A 14,566-nucleotide genomic window follows, 5' to 3' on the forward strand; every position below is an offset into this window, starting at 1 on the left:
GTGTCAGGCATGTTCTCCACTGAAATTTCATGAGGGCTTCTACAGCAGCGGGAGATGCCCATTCTATGTCACAGAGGTCAAAGCTCAGCCACAACAGAATTATGCAGCAGCGTCATGGCAACTGGACGCTGGTCTTGGCGCTCTCAAGGACTTCTGCGTGACCTGTGGGGAGGGTCACAATCTCTGGATTCACTTTTAAAAAATGTAAATCACAACCCTCGGGGTGGTTTACGCGCGCCCCCAACACTCCACTTGGCTCTTCATCTTTCCATTCCCTTGTCCAGAAGGCTCCACAATGTTTTTTGAAATAAAGGATGAAATTGCCTAAGAAAACAGATAACGTACCCAAGAACACAGCGCTAGCAAATCGGAAGGAATTCATTCTCTACTCTTCCCACGCCAAGGCGCTTTCCGCTCCCCCACCGGTTCTTTTCGCGCCCCGTACATCCTCTGGCGGAGGAAGGCTTGTTCAGGGAAAGGCAAGAGAGACCCCGCTCAAAATCCTGGGGCACTTGGTAGCGCTCTTCGTGCAGCCAACGTGCCCAACTGGCGTCTCAATAAACGGCGACCCGCCAGGCTCGGCCGGCCGACTCAGGACGCTCCCGGCTCGGGGGAGCTCAGGATCCTCTCCCGCCGGCCCGAGACCCCCACCCCCGCGCCGGGGGCAGCCGGAAGCAAGGTGCCCTGCCCGCCCCCTGCGGGTCGCGGGGTTTCTAACGGAGCCGCGTGCCCGGGGCGGGGCCACGCGCGATTGGCCGCTCGGAGTCGGGGGCGGGCCCGCAGCGGGCAGGCCGGGCGGGCGCCGACAATGAGCCTCCATAAAAGGGAGCGGCGGGGGGCTAGAGCCCCGGATTGAGCCCTCCCCGCCCGGGGTCCCGACGCTCTAGGTCTCGGGGAGGCCCAGACGCGCCCGTCGCAGGCCGGGCAGGCGAGCGGCGGGCGGCGGGGAGGGGGCTGCACGGGGCGGGAGGCGGCCGCCGGCTTGCGCGCAGGCCTGCGCGCCAGTCCTCCGGCGTCCGGTCACCGAGAGCCCCCCCGGCCGCGCCATGGCCCTGAAGGCCGAGGGCGCCGCGCTCGACTGCTTCGAGGTGACACTCAAATGCGAGGAAGGGGAGGACGACGAGGAGGCCATGGTGGTGGCCGTAATCCCGCGGCCCGAGCCGATGCTCAGAGGTGAGAATGGGAGGGGAATCCCACTTCCGCGTCACGGTCCGGGGCTCGGGCTTACCCCCCACACCAGTCGGGGGTCCGGGTACCCCCTCCCGCACCTCCAGTCAGGGGCCCAAGCGCCCCCACTCCACTCCGGCCTGGTGCCCGGGCGCCCCCTTCCCCATTCTGTCTGAGGTACTGGCGCTCTCTTGTTCCACCCCCAGCGGGGTTTGGAATCTCAGGCCTCCCCGAATTCCCCCTCCCCCGCCCAGGGTCTGGAGCCTTCGATCCACGCCCCGCGAGCTCCGGATCTTCCGGTGCCCGAGCGCCCCCTCGCCCGGGCCCAGCACGACGGCTTCGAGGTGACGCTGGCGGGTCCCACCCCTCCCCCCTCCCCCTTCCCTCTACCCCCCCGCCGCGGAGGCAGAGACAGAGGCAGGCCCAGGGGCCAGGCCGTGTTCTCGGCCGAGGGCCGAGGGGCGGCAGGGCCTCCACGCCGGAGCTAGGGGCCCCGCACCTTGGTGTCCGGAGTGATTCGGTGGGTGGAGGCAGGCGCCGCTGCAGCCCGCCAAAAGGTGGATTTTAAGGGAGCTCCGTGCAGAATGCTTTCCTACGTCCCCCTCACCATCCCCGGGCCTTGCGCTTGCATAAGCCACAGGTGTCAGATTCTCGCGCTGCAAGGGTGAAAGGGGTTGCATAGGACACCTAGTTTTGGAAAAGGAGTGCTTGCTACGGGCGCCCTCAGCCACTCTAGAAGGGGATTGGCCTCGGGAAGGGGTTTGAGGAGCAGTCTGAGAGCACTCGCTTTCCCCTCCTCCCTCACCGATTTCTCCAGTCCTCAGGATCTTGCAAACCCTAAGAAAACAAAGAGCCACCTTAGTGGAAGACACACTATTCATGAAAATGCAAAATCTTTTCATTCCTAGATACCCCGTCTCTCAGGGGGACAGTACCCAAAAGGCTGAGAGCAAGGTCATTCATTTAGCCTCAGCAGGACATGGTGATGTCTCCCTGCACTGCCTCTCCTTTTTGGAATCAAGAGTGCTATAAAATGAGGGAAATAAAGGCCACTACCCTGCTCAGAGCTTTCAATCCAAAAGAGAGGTTCTTTCTGTACTTCTGCTAATATTTCTCGAGTGCTCAGTGCCAGGCTGTCTCAGTTAACCCTCTCAACAACCCTGCGAGAGCATCCTCCTTCCCCAGAGAAGTGAATTCATTCAACAAGTATGTGGGGGCACCTCTTATATGTCAGGCACTGTTTTAGGCTAGGCATGCTAATAGCTGTAAAGAAAGTCGAAACTCTGCTCTTCTGAAACATATATGTAGATACTAATGACCAAAGATAAATGAAGATAAATAAATGTATAGCATGTCAGGTGATTCAGAGAACAGGAAATCAAAGTAAGGAGAAAAGAGTGAGGGTGTTTCATTTGGAATATCAAGTGGTCAGGAAAGCCTTCTCTAATAAGGTGAATTTTGAACACAGACCAAAGGAAGCGAGGGAGAGAACCCTGTAGATAATTGGAGGTTAAGAATTTTCGACAGAGAGAATAGTAAGTACAAAAGTCCTGAAGCAGAAGCTTCTTGAAAGATTTGGGGTGGGAAAGAAAAACAGACGAATTCAAGGTTTTTGGCCTGAGCGACTGGAAGGATGGACTTCCCGTTTGCCGAGATGGAAAGACTGGAGTGCAGGCCTGTGGGAGATGGGGAGTTAAGGTTTGAACATGGCAAGTTTGAGAAGTTTACGACACATTCAAGCACAGATGTCAGATGGTAAGTAAGGCATGTGAATCTAAATTTCCTGGGAGAGTCTGGTTGGAGGTATAGACATGGGAGTTGTCAGCAGGCGGGCACTGGGATGAGACCACCAGAGGAAGGAGGTAGATACAGATGGGGTCCCAGGACCGTTGTGGAATGCTCCAGTGATTCCAGTTTAGAGACTGAGTCATTCCTCATCAAACACTGCTGAATGCCACTACATGCCAGGCACCGTGCTGAGTGCTGGAGATACAGTTGTGAAGGATCAAAAATCCATGCTGTCTTGGACCTACAGTGCAGTCAGGAGACAAAGGGAACGAGTAGGAAATGAAGCAGGGAGGGGAGCAGGGAGCTCAGGTGGGGCAGATGGCAGCTTTCTAAGGGACGGCAGACAAGCCTTGGGTGAGAAGACGGCTCTGTTCCGGAGAAGGGACTGGCACGGGTGCCCGAAAAATAGCTCCAGTGAAGTAAGAGAAGAACCAATAGAAGGTGGTGCCCTGGAGTCCAAGGGACAAAAATCAAGATGGAAGAAGACATCTGTCAAAGGACAAAGTTGAAGAGCTGACCGCTGGGTTTAGCATTGGTGACCTTGACAAGAGCTGTTTTCGAGGAGTGGTGGGAAGGAAAGCCCACCTGCAACCAAGGGATTCCTGCCCACAGTCACATCTGAGCGGGGTGCAGCCCAGCCTTGGAGCTAGACCTGAGACCAAGCCGGTTCTCAGACCCAGTTCAAATGCCACCTCTTCCAGGTAGTCCCCAGGGGTTAGGGTCTCCCATGTTTGTCTTTCGCTCCATCTTCTCAGGTGGGAGGGAGGTGCAGCCACAAGGGATCAGAAACCCTGAGCTGCCAGGCTAACGTGGGTCTGAGCCTGCATCCTTTGCTGAGCTGAGAAGGGTTCGCATCCTGTCGGAGCTTATGGTCCATGTGCACAGGGAACAGGTGCTGAGTCGACCAGTAGGGACAAGCTAGGTTACTGCTGTAAAGGCTTTGGGAGGGGAGGCTGTTTCCGACAGGATGGGAGGCCTCTTGAAGGGACCTCAGCAAGTGGAGGAACAGGCATGGATGCCATTCACTGACCCGAGAAGGCTCATTGAGCGTCTCCTCTCCTACGTGCCAGGCCCTGCGGGGACAGTAAGATGACAAAATTTACCATTCTTGTCCTCAAGGAAGTGCTTCGCTGCCGTGGCCTGGTAGTCGCATATGGATATAATCACCTGCCAGGGGTGGGAGGTCAGGAAGGCTTCACAGGGCTGAGGTTTTGAGCAGGGCCATGAAGGAAGTAGAGGACTTTGCCAGACTGGTGGGCTGCCAAGGCCGTAGACATGCAGGAACGCGGTCTGTTGGAAATGCCTGTTGGACCTGTGGTCGGAGACTAGATTGAGGTAGCAGGATGCCGAGGCATGTAGGCTGTGTTTATCGTGGCTAGTGCCTTGTGGGCTCCAGGGGAAGGGAGAAAGAGACTCTAGGTGGGAAAGTTCCTTCCCTACATATGCCACCAGGTTTGGGGAATCCTGTTGTCTGTATTGTTGGTTGTGGGCACCTTTACTGACAGTACCCGCCCCCTCCTCTCCCTCCGTAGTGGCCCAGCAGGAGAAGACCCCACCGCCGAGGCCCAGCCTGCTAGAGGCAGGCAGCGATGGCTGTGAGGAGCCCAGGCAGCAGGTGTCTTGGGAGCAGGAGTTCCTGGTGGGGAACAGCCCGGGAGGCAGCGGGCGGGCACTGTGCATGGTGTGTGGGGCCGAGATCCGGGCCCCCTCGGCGGACACGGCACGCGCCCACATCCTGGAGCAGCACCCTCACACCCTGGACCTGAGCCCTTCCGAGAAGAGCAATATCCTGGAGGCCTGGAGTGAGGGGGTGGCCCTTTTGCAGGACTTCAGGGCCGAGCAGCCGTCCCCACCCCATTCAGGTAGCTGGGCTGGCGGAGGGGAGGAGGGGGAAGGAAAAGTCAGGACTCGTGTTGCTCACTGGCGTCTGCCCCCTTCAGACTCAGGCCAGGAGGTCGAAGTGGACCCAGACTCCGACCCGGACCCCGAAATGCCAGCAGAGATTGTCGTTCTCCTCGACTCCGAGGACAACCCCTCCCTCCCTAGAAGGAGCCGGCCCAGGGGACTCCGCCCTCTGGAGCTTCCTGGTCAGTCATCCCAAAGCCTCAGAGGCTGAGTTGGGGGGAGGGGAAGCATGGGCCCTGCCATCTGGGTGGAGAGAGGCTGCTGGGCAGGTACCTTCAGCAGCCCTGTGGTTACGGCAATCAGGCCTCTTAAAAAGGTCTTGTCTTTTGCAGCAGCCCCTGTCCCAGAGCCGGTAAGCAAGAAGCCACGTGGTCAGAGATGGAAGGAGCCCCCTGGGGAGGAGCCGGTCAGAAAGAAAAGAGGCAGACCCATGACCAAAACCCTGGACCTGGACCCGGACCCGGACCCAGGTGAAGGCGAGGAAGGTGTGGGCTCCAGGAGGAAAGCTAGGCCCCTGGGGGGGTGGAGGGATGCGTGGCAGAGGGCACCTGCACCTCAGCTGAGGCCATGGTCTCAGCCCTTGGGAGTCTGACCTCACAGTTCCATCGTGTCCTCCTTTCCAGATCCCCCCTCACCCGGCTCACCCACCGAGACTTTTGCGGCTCCCGCCGAGGTCCGACACTTCACCGACGGCAGCTTCCCCGCTGGCTTCGTCCTTCAGCTCTTCTCCCACACCCAGCTCAGGGCCTCAGACAGCAAGGACTCGCCCAAAGAGGGGAGAGTAGCAGAAGGAGGTCTTCTCCAGCCAGAAAGCCCCTCCCCAGGTGAGCTCGTGAGAGAGGCTGACAAGTGCGGGGTCAGGAAGGCCGCATCCCTGGGGTCTGGCCTCCACGAGGCTGCTTGGCAGCAGAGCCCAGGCTAGAGGTGGCTGGTGCTCCAGTCCCCTGGGAGAGGGGCCGAGGGCAGGTGGATTTAAATACAGTAGCCAGCCAGAGAGCTGAGTTTTTTTGTGAGCTCCTTGGGAGTGTCCTGGCTGGTTGGTAGGTTGGGTTAGGCCAGTGCTCCCCAAAAGCCCGACACCCATCACCGCAGTTAAGGTTGATTCCAGCTGGAGCCTGACGTGCCCACCTTGGCCCCAGTGGACCAGGGGCCTAGATGGGACCGATAGCAGAATAGACGGGGCGAGCACTCAGCAGACACCTCAGCTCAGTTTACGTCTAATAATAGCAGTAAGCGCTTGGTGTTTTTATCATGTTCTCCGATTTTAAGAAACTCATATGCAGCTCATCTGGCCCTTATAAAAGTATCTTTTCCAGATGGACCGACTGAGTCTCAGAGAGATGGTTCCTCCTCTGCGGTCCTTGTATTCATTTCTTGAGACTGCTGTAACAAACTACCACAAACTTCGTGGCTTACAACAACACAGATATACTACTTTTTAGTCCCGGAGGTCAGAGGACTGGAACGGGTCTCACTGGGCTACAGTCAGGGTGTCAGCTGGGCTGGGTTCCTTTCTGGCTCCTAAAGGAGGAAGTCTTGCCTCTGCCAGCTTCTAGCAGCCGCCTGTGTTCCTTGGCTTGTGCCCTCCTTCCATCTTCAAAGCAGGCCGTGGCCAGTGCAGTCTTTCTCAGGATGCCACTTTTGGGTCTGACTCTTCTGCCTTCTCTTTCCCCTTTAAAGGCCCTTGCGATTACACTGAGCCCACCCAGACCATCCAGATCTCTGTTTTATTTTAAAGTTGGCTGATTAACAATGTCAGTTCCATCTGTGGTCTTAATTCTCCCTTGCCATGTAAGATACCGTACTCACAGGTCCTGGGGATTAGGACTTGAACGTCTTTGGGGGACCGGTATACTGCTACCACAGTCACGTAACCTAGCAGTAGCAGAATTGAGATGAGACTGGCCTGTGTTCCAGCAGGGCAGGGCTGAGCCTGGTTCCTCTCTCTCTGCATCTCGCCAGGCCAGGCCCTGCTCGCAGCATCTCAGACGCAAAAAATGTTTTTTCTTTTTTTTTCTTTCTTTTTTGGCTGTGTTGGATCGTCGTTGCTGAGCACGGGCTTTCTCTAGTTGTGGCGAGCGGGGGCTAGTCTTCATTGCGGTGGCTTCTCTTGTTGCGGAGCACAGGCTCTAGGTGCGTGGGCTTCAGTAGTTGTGGCTCGCGGGCTCAGTAGTTGTGGCTCGTGGGCTCTAGAGGTCAGGCTCCGTAATTGTGGCACACAGGCCTAGTTGCTTCACCGCGTGTGGGATCTTCCCGGACCAGGGCTCGAACCCGCATCCCCTGCATTGGCAGGCAGACTCTTAACCACTGCGCCACCAGGGAAGCCCCAGAAAGTGATTCTTGAAGGAGTGAATGTGTGACGCAGAGAGTGCCTCGTCCCGCCTGCCTGAAATGGGCGTTTGGGGTTGGAGCCCTGAGAAAGATGGCGCACGGGGTGCTGGAGGCTCCCCAGAGCAGGGCTCTCAAAAAGGAGGTGTACTTTTTGCCTAAAGAAAAAGGCAAACCTGTCACTTCAGCCCACATCACTCAGTGGTTACCACTGTCAAAAATTGGGCTTGCGTCCTTCGGACCTTTTCCGAAGCTCTGTGCACGTCTGCACGTGTGCTTTCATGTATTTATTCTTTACCACTTTTTCTAGTCTGGAGGCAGGCCTCCGCCCTGTGAGGTTGTAACTGTCTCAGGTTTCAGCTTGAGTCACCTTCCAGTCCTGCTTCCCCAGGACTGTGCTCTGCCTGGACTTGAGTGTTTCCCGGGCCCCCTCATATTGTCAGTGGACCCCTGCTCTAAATGGCTGATCTCTTCCACTGGCTGATGAGTCCTCTGGTTTCATTCTTGAAAGTGGGGGCTTTATTTTGACCCCTGGGGTACCCTGTGCCCAAACCCCACCTGTGTGGAGTGACCAATAGGTGAGAAGGGCATCCTTGAGATCTCAGGTTTATTTGGGGCGAGTGGGCAAAGCCTGAGATTTGGGGTTCAGCAAGCTGATTGAATGAGTGAGAGGGATGGAGAGGGCTGAGAGGTGTTCCCGGCAGAGGCTGGGACCTGTGGAGGTTGGAGACAGTCCAGAAACTGCAGGAGGCACTAAGTGACACAGCAGCAAGTGTTCCGCAGCCCCGCTATGGGAAATGACAGGAGTGCCACAGCCTTTGTCCCCACGAAACTCACAGTCTGCCTAAGGGTACAAGTCAGCAAATAGAGAATAGTGTGGTGCCCACGATGGTTCTGTGCCGAGCACAGGCTCCAGACCAGTGGTTTCAGGTCGGTTTGGGGTTTTAAGTACCCAAAGCTCAGATTTCCCAGAAACCTGTGAGGCTTCAACCAGAATGTCTCTACTTTGAGTTGTTTTATTTATTGAAACTCTCCAAGGATCTTATTTGAGTAAAGATCCTACCACTTTAAATCAAGGATATAAAAGTTGGGGGGCGGGGAGTCACTGTGGTCAGGTCAGCTGACCTGGTGGATATGTGTGTCACGCAGTCAGGGACGACTTGCTGGACTTTCAGGGGCCTCCCAGGCTGAAGGTGGGGACCTGGCCAGGAGAGGAGGTGAGCCCTGAGGGCCCACTCGCACACAGTGGAAAAAAGCCTCCTGCTGGGTGTGTGTGTGTGTGTGTGTGTGCGCGCGCGTGCGTGCAGATAGTGGAAAAAAGCCTCTGTCGGGCTGGGGTGGGGGGGGGAGTGGGGGGGTGCGGGGGTGTCAGCACCTAGAACAGGGCCTGGGTGTGTGTGTGTGTGTGTGTGTGTGTGTGTGTGTGTGTGTGTGTGTGTGTGTGAGAGTGAGAGAGAGAGAGAGAGAGAGAGAGCACCTAGAACAGGGCCTGGCACCAAGAAAGCCCTCAGGGAAGATTTTTTGACAGATGAGTGGATGGCGGCTGCCTTCACTTGTCATCCTGGTGGTGACATTTCCAGAGTCTCTGCTCAGAGACAAGCCTTAGTGAGAAACGAGAGAAGTGGGCCCCAGCCACCCCCTGGAGAAGGTGTACACATTTACACACACACGCACACGTGTGGACGAAGGGGAGGGGAGGAAGCTGGGGAAGCAGAGCAGTTTGGGCCAGGAGAGAAGTCGGGGCGGTTCTGGGGTGGGGGTGCTGCTGCTTGTCCCAGGGACAGAGAAGTCCTCTTGGCGTGCTCTCTGATGGCCTGGGGCTCTGCTCACGCACTGCTTCTGAAAGAAGATGTCTCTACAGCACCTCAGGCCTCGCTCTCCTGAAACACCCCTCCCCACCACCCACCCCTTTGCTCTCCCTGCTATCAGGAAGAATTGGCACTTAATTCCAATGTACTGAGTTCTTTTAATGTATTTTTTCCTGAAATCCACAGGACCACCTTATAAAGGATTATTATGTCCACTTTACAGAAGAGGAAACTGAGCCTTGGGCAGGTGTGTTTCACCCATGCGACTCCCCGCCTGCAGTGAGGGCCAGGAATCAGTTCTCTGTCAGACCAGGAGCTGTTCTTCTCTCTGGGTCTTCCCCATCAGCCTACGCAAAGCTGTTCTTTCTCCCTTCTTGCCCCCTCATCCCATCGTATCCACTGTCCCGTTTATCCCCGAGCCTTTGCAGCAGAGCTGGAGCACTCTTCTACACTGTCTCCAGTCTGTCTCTAGAAGCCACTTGAGTCAAACTCATGCTCACCACCCTACACTAAAATGGCTTTTTTGGCAACATTGCCATTGACTTCCATAAAGTTAGATCTGGTGGTCAGTCCTCAGTCCTTATCTCTCCTGACCTGGCAAAAACAAGGAACCCCTCCCTCCCTCCCGGAGACCCTTGCTGCCCTTGGCCTCGGGCAGCAGTGTGCCTGGGTTGCACCTGCCTCTCTTGCTTGTTCTTTCCCAGCTCCCCAAGGGGGACCCTATGGTTGTTTTTCTTCCCATTTCTGGAACATATGTTCCTTTGGGTCAGGATGTTTGCCTGTTTCATTTACTGTGATATCCGCAGTGCCCAGCACAGAATAGGTACTGCTTCTGTATTTGGTGGATGAATGAATGACCCAACCGTGAGTCAGGGTCTGCACTCAACGCCCTGGGTGATCCCGTCCAGGCTCACAGCTTGAAGGACAGTTCCTGTGCTCACAGTCCTGCCTTTCTCCTCCACCCCAGACCTCTCCCTTCGGTTCCAGCCTCTCTCTTACCCGTATGACGTGTCTGATTGGTTGCCTAAAAGATCCCCCAGACTCAGAGTTTCTGATGGCGTTTCTGAACGGAACCCCCAGTCTCCTCCCCTCACCTCCAGCCACTCTATTCGCCCCCAGTCTTCCCTTATCCAGGAAGCTGGCAGCCCCGTTCTTCAGTTTGCTTGGACCAAACCCTCAGAGTCATCATCTTCTGTCTTTCTCAGACCCCACATCCATCCATCAGCAAATCCTGTTAGCCCCACCTCCAAGATGCTCAGAATTGACCCCCCTGTCACTACCCCTACTGCTGCTACTTTCATCCAAGCTTCCTTAACAACCTTTGAACTTGTCTCCTAGCTTCTGAGCTTTGCCCTCTGTGGTCGGTCTCATACAGCAGCCAGAGCCCCTGTTGAAACACAAGTGGGATCCTGGCACTGCTCTGCTCAGAGCTCTCCAGCACCGTTGCTGTCGCACTTCAGATAAAAGTCAGAGTCCTCGTGGAGACCAGTGGTCCTCAAACCAGGATCTTCACCTCTTCTGCCCACCAGGGCATCTGCATTTGCTCTTCCTCCCGTCAGGAATGCTGTTCCCCAGCTAGACACGCCGCTGACTCCTCGCTTCCTGTATGTTTTGCTCACGCATCAGCTCTGTGAGGCCCTCCCTGCTACCCCGTCCCCTTCCCTGGTGTACTTTACTTTGCTTCTGTCTGTATATGTCACATTGCATTCTTGCTTTGTTCATCCTGTTTATTGGCTCTCACCACTGGAATGTAAATTCCAGGAAGGCCACTTGGCCTGCTCCATGTTCTGGGGAACCCCCAACAACTGGACTAGTGTTGGGCACAGTATAGTTGCCCAGTAAGTTATTGTTGAATTAAGGAGCCAGTGAGTAGGCTCCACTTGCCCTCGAGGAGCTTAGAGTTTATCAGGGAGACAAACCAGCTCACGTGACTACAAAGCAGAACTTGTTCAGTCGCACGACCCAGCGGCAGCCATCGAGTCATTTTAAATCCCGGCAAACAGTACAGCAAAACTGTACCTGTTTTCTCTGCCAGATTTTAAATCATTGGGTCTCTGGAAACAGTGCAGAAGAAAACCACAAATAATACAGACGCCGCAACAGTTACAGTCACCGTTTTCTGGCTTTGTTTTTTGATGTAACTTTTGCGTGTGCCCGTGCCAAACCGGACATTTTGGTACCTGAACAGTGGCTGTCAGCAGTTCATGTTCCCCTGTCTTAAGGCCTGGTTTTGTCCATTGTGAGTAGCTCCTCCACGCTGCTAAGTTGGACGTCTGACCCCTGCGTGGGAGGTATTGACTCGGGAGATGAAGAGCCTGGTTGAGGTTCCAGAGCAGAGCTGAATGTTAACCCAGGGCTCTCTGTCCAGTGCTCTCTCCTCCGCCCTGCATATTCACCTGGTTGCTCCTTTGTGGGCACAGTCATGTCTTTTTCTGCTTTGGGGTGTTCCCCACCCCACCACCTCTGCCCACACAAGGCAGAACCCATCCGGCTAGGGTGCCCAGTACGTCCTAGATGAAACGGAGTCAGCTGAAGGTAGTTGAGGGGAGCGGAGTACAGCACTAAGCATCCGTGTGCCACAATACATGAGGGAGGAAGGCTGCGGAGGGCCTGCGCTGATGCCTGCGGAGGCGCGATGCCCTTGCGGTTGGTGCTGGTCCTTGGATGATCCAGGAGCACAGCCTGCCACTGTCCCCAGGCTTCTCCTCAGACCACAGGTCCTGGGCTATGGAATTGAAGGCCAGGAAATGGGGGTGTGGTTTACAGAGACCCTCGGGGGACATCCTCAAGGTGCGTTGTCTGGAGGGCCCTGACTCTCTCTCTGCTCCCATCCTTGCCCAGCTCCCCCTCCGGGGCTTCGCGGGACGCTGGATCTCCAGGTTATCCGCGTGCGGCTGGAGGAGCCCCCGGCAGTCAGCCTCCTGCAAGACTGGTCCAAGCATCCCCAGGGCACCAAGGGTGTGGGAGCAGGTGACAGCCCAGAATGGCCCGCGGTTCTGTCGGAATCCAGCACCACTGTCGGGGGGCAGCCAGAGGCAGGGAGTGGCCTGTAGGTTCTTTTCAGGGCGGGGAGAGGAGGCTTGTCACCCTTCGGCTTATCACTCAGAGCTGCCCAGCTCGGCCACCTGATGGAGAGTAAAACCAGGTGCCAAGGCAGGATGGAGGAGAGGAAGGTGGGCAGCATCCGCTATGACTCGGGGACGCTGGAAAATGTCTCCCCGAGTGAGGCGTGAGGCCAGGCCCTGAGGGGGACGGGGTGCCGAGGGCTGTCGTGCGGTAGGACATTGGGCCTTTGGAGAACACCCACCCGATCCTTTTGCTGACCCAGACCTCTCTGTCCCCCTGACCTGCTCCCACCTTCTCAGCCCCCCACCATTCTCCCTTGGCACAGTGCCTTACGCAAGAGGTGGTCGTGACGGTGTTGAACTGAGTCCCACTACCTCGGGGGACGCCTCTCCTCCCCCACCCGTTTCGGCTCCTAAACCAGGAGGCCTCCATTACCTCTTCTTCCTGCTCCATCCCTGCAGGTGGCTGAAGTAGCCTACCTGGGGGCTCCGTCACTCACACTCTCCTCTTCACCCCTTTTCCTGTTGTATATATCTCCTTTGTTGACAATAAATTATTTTTTTTTATTAAGAGAGTTCCGTCTGGGCCGTCATTGGGGGAAGGGGTTTGCTAGCAGGATATCCGGCCTCCTGGAGCGACCTTGAGGAGGGCTAAGAGGTGGTCCTGGGTGTGAGCCAGAAAGCTGCTGCCCCAGAGGCTGGAACAGGGTCAGGGCAGGCTTTGTTGGGCCAGCAGACGGAGGCCGAGTTAGTGAGCAGGGCACCTCGCCCCCTCCCCTTACCCGTGCCCTCCAAATGGGGTCAGAAACACCTTTAACAGGTACCTTCTGACTCACTTGGTAAGCCTCTGTCTGTCCAAGACAGGCCACACTGGGGGGCCCAGGGGAGGAGCTGAGACCTAACATGACCTTTACAAAGTGCCCCGGCTGTGCCCAGTGTGCAGGGAAGAGAAGCCTCCCCTCCCCCTGCCCCAGGAAAGGAAGGCAGGCGGTGGGGTCCTGAACGCCCCCAACCTTTGAGCGCTGAACGCTCAGCCTCATGGTCTGCCCGCCCTCTCCTCGGCTTAACTACACCAAGCCTTTGGCTGGTTTTCCTGTTCCCCAGACCCGGAGGTGGGTCCACTTGGATCTCTTCACCAGATTCCTAACCCCTTATCCTCCTAAATTAACCGTCACCAACCGAATCTGTGTAGGGTTGTGTTTTTCCTCTTTGGTGAAGGGGGCTCTCAAGAGAGGCACAGAGGGCTCTCAGATCCCAAACTTCACTGTCCCGTTCAGAATCCGGGGGTGAGTGGGATAAATAGGGCCATCCACCCTCTGCACCTGGACTGCTGATGGATCCCGTGCAGCCGGGGAGGGGCGGGGCAGAGGCAGGGCTCCCAGGGCAGTTGTTCCTGTGTGACACCAACCCCATCAGGTTTTGAGACTGACCAGAGAGCTGGTCCCTAAATAAGGAAGGGTGTAGGCTTGAGCGCGCTGTGCTGTGTGCCCGTCTGAGCTGGTGTCACCCGTGGGCTCAACCAGGTGTGAGTGATCTCAGCGTGGTTGACTCATGGGAAGTGGTCCTTTCTCCCCATCTGACGAGCTCGGGAGAAAGAGCCCAGGGACATCTGGGGCCCTCTTCCAGGGGAGACCAGAAGATTTGTGGTGTGGTGGGGGGAAGAGGGCAAGGATTCAGGACCCCTCGTGTCGAGGGCGGCTGCACCAGCGCGTGATGTCGGGGCCATAGAACTACCCTGTATCTCTACCACCATTTCGGCAAATTGGCAAAACTTGTATCCTTCCTAATAGGAAGAAATAAGTAATGCTGAAAGTTTGGTTCTGAAACACAGACTGTGAATTGTCACAGGTGGTCGCTGTCCGTCCTTTCAATCGTGTGACTGTGTTTACATTTATGCCAATGTGCTTTTAAAACAATGTGGCTGTGTTGCTGGGTGTTGACAGTTGGGAGAACTTACATAAAAGCTCATCGTGCAATTGTGAAGCTAAGTGCACCTTCGCGGCTGTTAATTATGATTGAAGGTTCGGCCCGCTAGACTGTGAGCTCCTTCCGGGCGAGGGCTGGATTGCATTGACTCCATTTTCCTAGCGCCCTGCATAGGGTCCGGTGCACAGTAGGTGCTTAATAAATGTTTGTCTGCTGACCTCTTGGTGCGTATTCCTATGCGACGTTTGTGCAGTGCGGGCCGGTCCCTGCAGTGTGGTCCTCTGCATGAGGTGGCTGCCATGGTGACTGCTGGTGACGTGGTTGTTCCACGGCTTAAGCCCCACATCCTGGGTGGCAGGGATCTGCCCAGCCTCGGCCAGGACCCCAGGGACTCCGTGAGCATGTGTGGCTGGGAGCTGCCTGTGGGCACCTCTGGGCTTCCAGGGAGAGGTGGAGAGAGTGGAGCCCGGGGAATGGCTCCACCCAGAGTGCAGAAGGGAGTTTCTGAACGTAGGGGTCTGCCACCTGGGCCAGAGCCACAGTCCTAGAGCCTGTGACACCAAGAAAGCCTCCTTTGCA

At 56.4% G+C, this 14,566-nt stretch overlaps 1 protein-coding gene across 2 annotated transcripts; it reads left to right on the forward strand.

The window, feature by feature from the left end:
- Positions 1-882: 882 nt before the first annotated feature.
- Positions 883-12,594, forward strand: SPINDOC (spindlin interactor and repressor of chromatin binding). Of its 2 annotated transcripts, XM_082843943.1 has the most exons (7): positions 883-1,173; positions 1,422-1,511; positions 4,488-4,817; positions 4,896-5,042; positions 5,193-5,330; positions 5,484-5,684; positions 11,838-12,594. In XM_082843943.1, exons 1-7 carry the CDS (start codon positions 1,047-1,049, stop codon positions 12,047-12,049), a joined length of 1,245 nt encoding a protein of 414 aa, XP_082700069.1. In that variant the 5' UTR covers positions 883-1,046; the 3' UTR covers positions 12,050-12,594. The 2 variants fall into 2 exon arrangements, with proteins under 2 accessions (XP_082700069.1, XP_082700070.1); XM_082843944.1 differs by lacking the exon at positions 1,422-1,511.
- The last annotated feature ends 1,972 nt before the right edge of the window (positions 12,595-14,566 follow it).

Source organism: Leucopleurus acutus (assembly GCF_964270905.1).
Source record: "Leucopleurus acutus genome assembly, chromosome: 8".
Taxonomy (NCBI): Eukaryota; Metazoa; Chordata; class Mammalia; order Artiodactyla; family Delphinidae; genus Leucopleurus; species Leucopleurus acutus.

Bases quoted from the DNA above. Each gene is read 5' to 3' on its own strand.
- SPINDOC (XM_082843943.1), top strand. From the start codon at position 1,047: ATGGCCCTGAAGGCCGAGGGCGCCGCGCTCGACTGCTTCGAGGTGACA. The intron at 1,512-4,487 runs GTGACGCTGGCG...CTCCCTCCGTAG, and splicing joins CCCAGCACGACGGCTTCGAG to TGGCCCAGCAGGAGAAGACC. The intron at 4,818-4,895 runs GTAGCTGGGCTG...TGCCCCCTTCAG, and splicing joins GCCGTCCCCACCCCATTCAG to ACTCAGGCCAGGAGGTCGAA.